The 11,174-nt window shown below is 32.1% G+C and overlaps 1 protein-coding gene across 1 annotated transcript; it reads right to left on the bottom strand.

Moving 5' to 3' along the window:
- On the bottom strand, positions 4,597 to 6,215 carry LOC109332310 (AT-hook motif nuclear-localized protein 24-like). Its single transcript, XM_019567255.1, has one exon. It carries the CDS (start codon positions 5,904 to 5,906, stop codon positions 5,019 to 5,021), a length of 888 nt encoding a protein of 295 aa, XP_019422800.1. The 5' UTR covers positions 5,907 to 6,215; the 3' UTR covers positions 4,597 to 5,018.

The raw sequence follows: 11,174 nt of genomic DNA on the forward strand, positions 1-11,174 counted from the left end.
AGGTTTGTGGCAGAATGGAAAGATTCAAGATAGTAATATCTTGGGAAATGAATAGGGGTGGTTAATGATGGTGATTCATCATGAAAACCTTGAGGGTTGCTTGGGTAGGGTAGTCCAGTGATGGTCCAGGTTGATCCCCTGTAGATCAGGATAGCCTTGCTTAACCAAGTGATTTCTGACACCCCCTTTGAGTTATCTGGATCGGTGAGAGAGCTCCTGGTATGAGAGTCGTATGAGAGTCACCTGGTCTGATAGGTGTACTTAGTTATTGTATTATATCATACAGGATGTCTTGTACTCCCGATTGCTTTCCAAAAGGAGTTGAGTTGAAAAATAATGGGAGTTGAGTTGAAAAGTGAAAGGTTGAATATGGATTCATATGCATTGCATTTGATATTGGACTAGTTGGTGATACATTGCATAGTTTATGCACCATACTCATGAGATTGAGTTTTATGTTTGAGAAATGTGATATGTTTAGTTTATGCACCATACTCAGGATAGTCTTGCTTAACCAAGTGATTTCTGACACCCCCTTTGAGTTATCTGGATCGGTGAGAGAGCTCCTGGTATGAGAGTCACCTGGTCTGATAGGTGTACTTAGTTATTGTATTATATCATACAGGATGTCTTGTACTCCCGATTGCTTTCCAAAAGGAGTTGAGTTGAAAAATAATGGGAGTTGAGTTGAAAAGTGAAAGGTTGAATATGGATTCATATGCATTGCATTTGATATTGGACTAGTTGGTGATACATTGCATAGTTTATGCACCATACTCATGAGATTGAGTTTTATGTTTGAGAAATGTGATATGTTTATTTTATAATATGATTGTTAATGTTGTGCTATAATCGTTTATGTTGTGTCATGTCGCTTATACTGTGTTATAATCGCTTATGTTGAGTTATGATTGTCCATGTTATGATATCTATTATTTATATTATGTCATGATACTTAATTTCCATATAATTCCACATATTGTGCCTTAAAAGGATAACTTACTCTCTCTTTGTTTTTGTATATTGTGTACTGGTATATCTTATCTTACTCTTGGTGTGTGATTGGAATGATATGTTGGATACTTATATTTTTGGAAGACTGGTAAAATGGGTTACCTTAGGTGTTCTGTTTTGTGTTATGTTTTTGTGTATTGGGGTACCCTGTTGTAAGGATGAAATTAACTTCTGATACTCTAGGAACACAAGTTTTACTTTACTTGGAAAAACTATAAGTTATTTGTATGTATGCAACTAAAACTAACTAGAAATTGCATTCCCATAGATAGATCATAGTTATTATGTAGTTGTTTGTAAAACATGTTATATATGACTTTTAGTCATGACATTTTGATGGATATTATCACATGTGCTTTTATTAGGTTGCTTTAGAATGACAAAAGTATTGATAAGTAAATATATATACTTAGTCATTAAAATAAGGAAAATTGATTCTTGGAAATAAATTATTTATTCACATAATTATAGAAAATGAACTTGAATTGTTGAAGTCTTAAAAATATATTGTTATGTCATTTGGGCCATGGTTTTTAATTAGAAACTCATATTTATTAAATGTATCCACAATAAATAAAATCTATGAAGGAAGAAATTCATAGTCATAAATAGTTGTTGAGAAATAAATTCTATAAAAACATTTTTATTTATTTATTTCACAAAAGAATCGGGTTGTTACAAAATCAACCACACATCATCAAAACAATCTTCCAGAATCCTTTAAATCATTAAAATCCTAAAAACCCGATACCCAACTATAAAATTCACTTGTAGTTATGCATGTGATTTTTTTATTCAGTTAGTTTTTAGGTTAGCAAACAATTAATGAACAAGACCCTTATGTCTATTTTTAATATATTTGCTTATAAAAAAAACAATAGAGAAGGGCTGATTAGTGTGAATTGGAGGAAACACCAAAATGAGATTGGTGAAATTATGTCTAATATTATGTTCAATACCCAAACTCTCATCGTACAAATAGCATTACCTAGATAGTATTATTTGTTCTCTATGTCATATCCAAGTGGTACAGTTTCTCAAAGCACTTAAATTTCAGCCTTTCTAAAAAAAATTTCTTTCGTAAAGAAAAAGTAATTAATTGAAAACAATATTGGAATTATTAGGGTGATCTGATAATTAAGAGTTTAAAAATTAAAGTAAAAAAGGTCATAAGTTTGAATAAGGATTTGAAACTTACCCACATAATTCACAACAAATATTAACGTTTACCTATAAAAAAAATCTGAAAATAATAGTGGTTAGAGCTGCAACATGGGCAAATGATGTTTAAAACTTCAACGAAGGTGGGTTGGTAAGGAATCCACAACTATGTAATTTTTTTAAGGGAACTACTGAGTTAAAACTACTAAAAAATAAACAAATAAAAAAACATATTCTTGTTTTGAAAAGAATCATACCTAGGGTTTTGGAAATTAGGTTGACCAACAGAGTAAGTACAACATTCAAATAGTACAAAAGTTACATTGAAGATTCAAAACTTTGTCCCTAGGGAATGAAAATGATTGGATGATTAAGTTTACATGCATTTTATTTGAATATCAAATTTGATAATAACATGCATTTATCTTTTATTACACAATTATTTTTTATGCACTCACTTAAAAATATATCAAAAAAAGGGATTAAAATCAAACACTATTTGATGTCTCTATTTTGTGAAATATGTTTTATAACTTCATTTTTTTTTTCATTTAGATTATAGTCACCATTACATTCATAAGCAGTTATTGACTAAAATGCGAAATCAATGAAATTGAACCATTTCAAAACAAAAATAATTACAGTTTGGATCAATCAATGGTTTGTTTTGGATTTTTTGTCACTGAGATAATTCGTTTTTGTTTTTGTTTTTTGAGCCTGCTTCGAACCGAAGTAGTCTTTAACATTTTCTTAAAGACATTTATTAAGTTAGAAAGTAGAAAATATCATATTCTCCTTTTGCAATGCAAATTTCACTCTTCTTTTTTATAACTTTTTTCCTTTAATAATCTCATTTTACTGTTTATGTGATTTAGATTTATCTAATGACTTGCTAATTAATTTATCTTCTATGAATTATTTTCTCATAAATTAATGAACAAGTAAAACGATATGAACCAAACGAAACTAGCTAATTTGTATATGGTTGGTTTGATTGTTTCAGCTGTATTATTACTAAATAATGTAACAGATGCAAAATTAAGCTAAACCGAACTGTTTTGTTTGGTTCATATAGTAATCCAACCAAACCAATCTATATAAATCAATCACAACATACTACATCAGTTAAGAAAAATGAAACATTTATGACTTTATCTATTTTTGATTTATTGTGATTGGTTTGAGACAGACTTTGAACAATAGATTCACGTCTAATTTTTTAAGGTGGAGCAAGTAGCATAGGTGCATGGAATCTGAGCCGGGTTTGACTTGAACATAGAGAGAGAAGGAGGGTGGGAGAGACAAGGTAATATGTAACGCTCGGGAACCTTGTTTTCTTGGTTAACGTTGCCTTCTATTGATGGACTGTGGGTGACTGCCTCCAAAAACAGCTTCCATCAGACACTGCACGTGTCAACAAGTTGCCCAACTTACACAGTAAGGATTCTCTTTATTATTGGAAATACATGTATCCCACAATAAATAAAAGAATGTAATAATATTTTTATCCTTTTATTTAACATGAAATTACATTTTTGTTATTGAAAATAAGTAGAAAAATTCAACTTAACCTAAAAATGTTTATTAAGGGTCATTTTGTCAATTTCCTCTTGAAAGTAATGGATGGAAGGAAAAACATTATATATATAGAATGATATAACTCTTTTCATTTTTTATATTTTATTTAAAACTCAATTTGTAAATAAACATTAAAATGAACAAGATAAATATGAAATGCATATCTAATTATTTTAACATTTAGTAGTCACTCATTCACTAGTTTTCTAAGGATAGTGGTTAAAACTTATTTAATGTCATTTACAAAATCTATCTAATTAATATTTTAATAAATATTAAAATAGCTTTTAAAGATTTAAAATATTAAATTAATATTACCATTTTGAATTAATTAATTACCTTCTATTGTAATACTAAGCAAATCCCAACTTGAGCAACCTAAGATCATAAATATGCTCTCAAATCTAACTCAAGTGTTTGGTCAAGAAGCCACTACAACTGAATCCGTCAGAACGTCACCCTGTATATTAATGAACCTTAACTCAAACTGAGAAACCACATAAATTTATGTGTAATCCAGTTCAGAAATATATGCAAATGTTTAGATATATAATATATATGCTTATAATAAGAAACACAAAAAATGATATCAAAGAATGCGATAACTTACCAAATATATATGTCTGTCTCACCTGCAAAGGACTGTTTCAAACACTTCACTAAGTTATGATAGAAGGCATAACATTTATGCAACAGTGTTATGATGGTGAGAACACATTCATTCCTCATACTACTTTAGAGTAACTTCTACCACTTCTTCTCAAAGTCAATGGAAGTAAATGTACCACATTATTCTTCTCATAAACAGAATCAAACTCGCCACAGAATCCTTCAAATTTAATTACAATCTCAATAATGCACGTAAGCATATTTCAATTCACCCAATTAATCATCAAAATAACACACAAGTTCTACAAAAGAAGCGCATAAAACCGCATCCATGAAACGTTCAACATCCCTATTTCCTAGCATAATTTCCTAACTTAAAAAGATGGTGAATTGTTTGCTAAATAGCTGATGACATGATAGAAACGACTCAAATTAAGAAATCAGCAATACTGTGCGTGGGACATACAATGATACACTGTTGTCAAGGTTTTATATTGCAATCCACAATTTAGGGCTCGATTTTGTTTTCGGTTGTCTTGTATTGTCTATGTAACTTCATTGCAACCTGCAGTTGTTATTGCATAAACCATATTCATCACCAACCACGATCGCAATATAAAACATCGGCTTTTACATATCATTGTAGTCATCATCAATCAGTATGGAGAGCGACCAGTATTCCAGAATGCTTCTGAAGGCATCTGAACAGAATTAAGAAGATTTGGAGGCAAACCATGAAAAAGTGGAGCAGTTGCATCTCCTAAAAGCTGATTCTGATGTTGTTGACCACCAACTCCACCACCGCTACCACCAGCACTCGGGGAATCAATCGAGCCACCACCACCTTGAAGTGGAAGCGAAGAAGGATCATCTTCTTCCAAAGGTAGCCTCTCATAAGCAGCGTTACTAAATGAAGCCGAGATAATCACCACCGGACCCGAAGCTAAAAGTGTCCCCACCACACTTCCTCCCACAACCTGTCCTTGTCCGCCCGCCAAATATATGGTCAAACCCGATGCGGCGGGCGGAGCAGGTGGTGGGAGGAAGGATCCAGAGAGGGACAAGATCTCGAACCTTCCATGAAGGGTGACAACAGCACCAGAAGAAGCTGGTTGCCGAAGAGTTACATTAGTAACTGTTCCAGTGCCGGACATGATGCAAACACCTCTCTGGCGACGCCTAGCGAAGTTGGACACACTTTCTATGATGTCGCAACCGTCGGCGACTTCCATCACGTGCGTTTTTAGGGCATTAGCACTGTCACGTGTGATGATGATGGGTGGCTTTGGTTTGTTTTTGGATCCAGCTGGTCTTCCTCTAGGTCTTCTTGACATCTCAGTTTCACCACCGAGTTCTTTCCCTTCACTGTTGTTGTTTTCGTCGCGCTCCCTTTTGAGGTTTAATCCACCGCTGCTTTCGCTTTGAGAGTCTTCTGTGTTTTGATGTAAAGCGTGGAATTGTTGTTGTTGCTGCTGCTGAAGATGAAAATCTCTTGTGTGGAAAGGAGGGGGAAGAGAGTGTCCATGCGCTGAAATTGGATCCATTATTGTACTTCTATGTATCTATGTAATAATAATATTTCTCAAACTTATGAGTTCTCACTTCTAACTCTTAATACTTAATTATTTAGTAGCTCCTTTGCAAATAACAAGAATAAGAAGAAGGTGGATAACCGGTGATGATGAGTGTGTCTCTTCTTCTCCTTACTAACTTTGAGGATCTTCTTGCTGATATGAATTCATGTAAGAAAGAGGATATAAGATTGGATTGAAAGTGTTGTGTGTTGGGTTAGGGTTAGATTGAGATAACAGATCCAAGGTTTTGGTAACACTGCGTGTTTATGGGCGGTGGATGGGTCCCCACCTCTGCACTACAGATAGATTTTAATTATTTTTGTATTCCTCAATTAAGGATGTACACTGTTCCATCATAATGGACAATTATTTCCCTAATTCAAACTGTCCTCTTAAATAGATCACAAATTTAATTCGTGTGAGAGATTTTTATTTGGAGTGATAGTCATATATTTTAAAAGAGACTAATTCTTTATCTATATAAATCTAAATGCAAGTAATTTGATTGAGGACGACTTAGTTTCAGTTGAAGATTAATAATTGATATACAATTTAAAAAGCAGTGTTTAAAAAGATATATATGATTCAGAGATTTTATGAGATTTTTAATGATTGTTCATTATATTTTGTTCCAACAATACCTAGGAGAGTTATGTGGGTCTCATTGGTTAAGGTAAGGAGAACCACTCCTCAAGGCCAAGGGTTTATATGGGAATGGAGATATATGTCCTCACTCATATTTTATTTGGTGTACCAAATCAATCATAAAGCTACATTCATTTAAAAAGAAAAATTATAAAAATAGAAATTAATATTTTAATAATTTTTTGTGAAGTTTGATTGATCCGGAATAGAGGGACAGGAAAATTATATGACAGATAATCCTTATATGTATGTGGTATGTGGTATGTGGGATGTGGTTATCATAGATATTAAAAGAAACATTCCAGGAACCAAATCACTCAATAAGAGGAATGAAAAGTGAGTAGTAAGAATGAAAATGCAAGAATAATTTACCTAAGCAACCAATCATGAAGCTATTTATCGGGTCAAGGGTGCATGCCTTACGTGACATCCTTCCACCTAACCCAACTCTCAGGCTGTTAATAGTGTATACACAATGAATAGCTTAAACCCTTCACATGCTGTGTGCGAAAAATCTGTGTCGATTTGGACAAACTTAATACTATATTTGATATTCATGAAACGCTTTTTCTTTTTTAAGACTAAATGTTAACAGGAGATTGCATTTACCTATTTTTTGGGTTAGAAAATGCATTCAGCTGCTTTTATATATTATTATATTCTAAATAAGAGTTTTGAGTATATTGAAGGCTCTTTCATTTAAATATTTGAACAAATTATTAATCTTAGCTAGAAAGAGCTAATTATGATGGGATGATTACAAATTTTTATATGATGAAGATTTTCAAAATTGAACTCTAAGTCATGCATTAATAATAAACTGAAAGACAAGCAATAAGCATTATTCCTACCAAGTTTGAAGCTTATCAAAATCACTTTGCAGTTAAACATTTTATTACATATTATGAGGTTATATGTTGTTACATTACTAAAAGAATCAGAAATTTAGGTTGATAAGCTATTCAACTACGGAAAAGACCAGAAACTTGAATTGTTGGTTACATGTAGTGATTATTACAATGAAGGAGAGAGCAAACAAAAACATTAATTTATCTGATTGTGCGGGAAGTACTTTTTATTTTGTCGTGTTCTGACAATATCCACAACACAAACGAGAAATGCGGTGGAATATGGCAGACTTAATTATATTAATGAAACAAAATAGCTGGCAAAATTAAAACAACTTAAATGGAATACTATTGTCATGGACGGCATGGAGAAAAGGTGATAGTCCTGGCTCTGTTTGTTTCTGCTTCAAATTTCTATGACCAGCCACATGCACTGTCAATTTCATTTTTATCAATCTTAATTATGAATTCCACTACTCACACCATGACAAGTGTCAACTCCCCCGATTCTTTCGGTTTATCTTTGCTTCCCAGGACTCACTTTTATGTTAATTTTCCAAACTATTTCATGACTCTTGCATATAGCTTCAGCTCCTCTCTCGTATTGGTACTGGTACTCAACTCATCTCCTATACTCAACTCTCTAATATTGGGATATGAGTCTTTACTTTATATTTTTATTGAAATATAACTTTAAATTGTATGTGTTAAAATTTGATTTGTGTCACATGTCACAGTCCTCATTCAATATTGAACTCTTCGATACTAAATAGTATCTTAATTTCATGCATATATAGCTCCAAGAATCCTTTAATTTTCAGGCCATTTTCCTTGTTGTCCATGGTACAAATTATCTAATTGTTCATGGCCTTTGGAGTGAAATAATTGTTCATGTTCATGCCCTACAAGCTACAACTCTTATAATTAACAAGTTACAAACCACGCATGCCTGATGAATGAACAAGAGAAAACTACCTAGAATAGGCTCAGCATATTCTTACACTGCCCTAATAAAATAATTTATATCTATCTGGTGTATTTGGTTGGTTCAAACTTCAAGCATCGAAGGTACAGTATATGAATGCACTACCTCATTAACTCTACCAATTTTTACTTTCTAAGCATCGAATTGGATCAAAATATACAGAACAAAACTAATAAAGCGTTCATAAAGTGCAAAAGCTGATTTTGTTTTAGCATAATTTTCTAGGATAAATATGAGTAACGGAAAGGGAGAGATAGCGATGTTGTTTGGTCTCTATCTATCTTCTATCCTACTGCTGCAAGTTTCGCTCAGTTTTTGTTTTTTGTTTTTTAGGTATTGCTGAATTGTAGTCACATTTTGGTGCCCATTTTTTTTATTCTGCACCTTTACTTTATAAAGGCTTGGGTGATGTCTGTGGGGGCTTACTTTTCTAATCATAATTTAGGGGTCATGTTCCAAACATCTTACTTAATACATAAATAGACTCTTTTCATCCTTAAAAAAAGAGATAACGATGTAGCAACATTTTAAGATATGGGAAACAGCTTCAAGTTGTTTGGGATGCGATTAGAACTTGGAAAGGATGGATGGGTGAATGTGGGAACCTACATCTATATGAGTTGCTAAATGGGTAGGGGCACAACCTGTGACCCACAGTTCAAAAAATCCAACTAATTAACTATGAGGATTGAGATCACTTGTCCTAACTTAGTGTCCTAAATATTATCTCTAGCCAATCAAATTCCAACAAATAATATAAAAAAATTATTTTATGATTTTTTAATTAAGTGTCATTCTCTAATTAGATTAGGACACAATTAGGGACACTAAAAAAGACAAACAATCTCTATCTATTGTAGGTTAGAAACTTGATTGGATAGAATTAATAATTTTATAATATAATGAGTTCTAAATAAAGCTAAGATCAAACAAATTAGGTAATTAATTGAGTTGTTTAATAAGATGTGTGCCTACTTTTTTTGTACTAGTGTATTTTCTTTGAATATATATATTATTACTACATTATTCATCTTTGAGTCAATAATAATAATTAAATATGAATGATACACCATCGTTCTCTTAATAAAACAAGTTAAATATGTTAGGTCATGTTGGTGAAGTATGTAGACTTTAAAGTAACATGTTGGCATGAGAGGAATGAAGAAAGTAGAGAGAGGGTGTGAAGTTTAGTGGAAAGCACGTATAGTTGACCGCATAATCTCGAGAGTAAAAGACGCGTAAGTGGCGCTGGAAGGTGAGTGAGATATATAATAAATAAAAGAGTTGTAACGGCACGATCGCCGGAGAGTGTGCTGAAATATTACTGAAACTGAAGCATCTTTAAAAAGCACGAGACACCAAGTGAAGAGTGATAACTCTTCTTCCTTTATCTCTTTCTCATAACTACTAACATGTAACAACTCTCGTCTCCTGTGTAAAATAAAACCACATGCACCCTAAGATGCTCTTTGTCGGCCTCCTTAACACTTTCTCTCTTTGCGTGTTTCTGTCAGATTCATACACGCATGCCATTTTTAACTCTCTAACTCTTATCCCTTAATATTACTCATGCATTATCTACTTACACTCTTCACTAAAACTTTTATGTGTCTATGTTTGGATGAGTAGCATTTGCAAACTTTATTTTTAACTAATGTGATTTTGTAAAAATTGGTTTTGATTAAAACTGAATTTTAAGTGAAGTTATGCATATTTGATATCAATATAATATTAGAATTGCAGGTTGACGTACTAGTATGAATTAAACAAATTTAGATACTCTCAACTCGAATTAAACAGTAAAAGATATTGTTAGTGTTTTGACTTCATTTCCCTTTCTTCTGACTTTCATAGTTAATATAAATGGAGTGGCAACTATTATAGAAAACAAAAAAAATGATAAAACATTTTTATTCTTTTATATATAATGTAATAACACTTTTGTGACCGAAAACAAATATAAAATTGTTCATTCCAAACAGCCCATTACATTTATTGACTCCAATTTAAAATTCAAAACTCAAGAACATGATTAAAATAGTCTTATTTATATACAGATACATCGAGAGACAATAAGGATGTCATGTGGGGTACATCCATGTGAATAGTGATAAGAACAACCTCGATCATCATGTCCCTATACCAGATCTAAAGGGCAGCAAGCCTTCCTAGTAGAACCTTTGACCATTTTTTTTCTGTTTAATTGATTTAACTCATTTAAATTTTGACCTTATAACATTGATTTATGTGTCTGTTGAATGAGTGAAGGAGAACAGTAGTATTTGTTCATGATTCCGGTGAGAGCAATGGATAATAAAAAATATATATGTAGAGTCATTTTTGGACAATTAAAATATTGACTTTTTAAAAGTTGGCAGATATACAACTTTTAATATTGTTATTATACTTTTGATTTTGTTATTATTAGTTTTGGTGGTTATCAGTGTATTTAGGGTTTTTGTGATTGCTTTCACTTTAGAAAAATAGTTTTCTTTTACTTTAGAAAAATCACTGCCCTAAGCAAAAACCCTTTATGAATAGAATTTATATATCTAATGTGTGTTGCTTTAAGAAAAAAAAGACTCATCATATCTCTTAGATATGAGGTTCTAAATTTTGATGCATGTATTCACGTGCATAGAGAAATAATTGGGAGTAATTTTAGGCATATAATAGAGGTTAAATTTAACTTAAGCTCTTTTTGAGTTGTTGGATTGTCCCTGTTTTTTCACGATTTTCTTGTACATTAAATAATATTAT

This window comes from Lupinus angustifolius, chromosome LG18 (assembly GCF_001865875.1).
Source record: "Lupinus angustifolius cultivar Tanjil chromosome LG18, LupAngTanjil_v1.0, whole genome shotgun sequence".
NCBI classification, from domain to species: domain Eukaryota; kingdom Viridiplantae; phylum Streptophyta; class Magnoliopsida; order Fabales; family Fabaceae; genus Lupinus; species Lupinus angustifolius.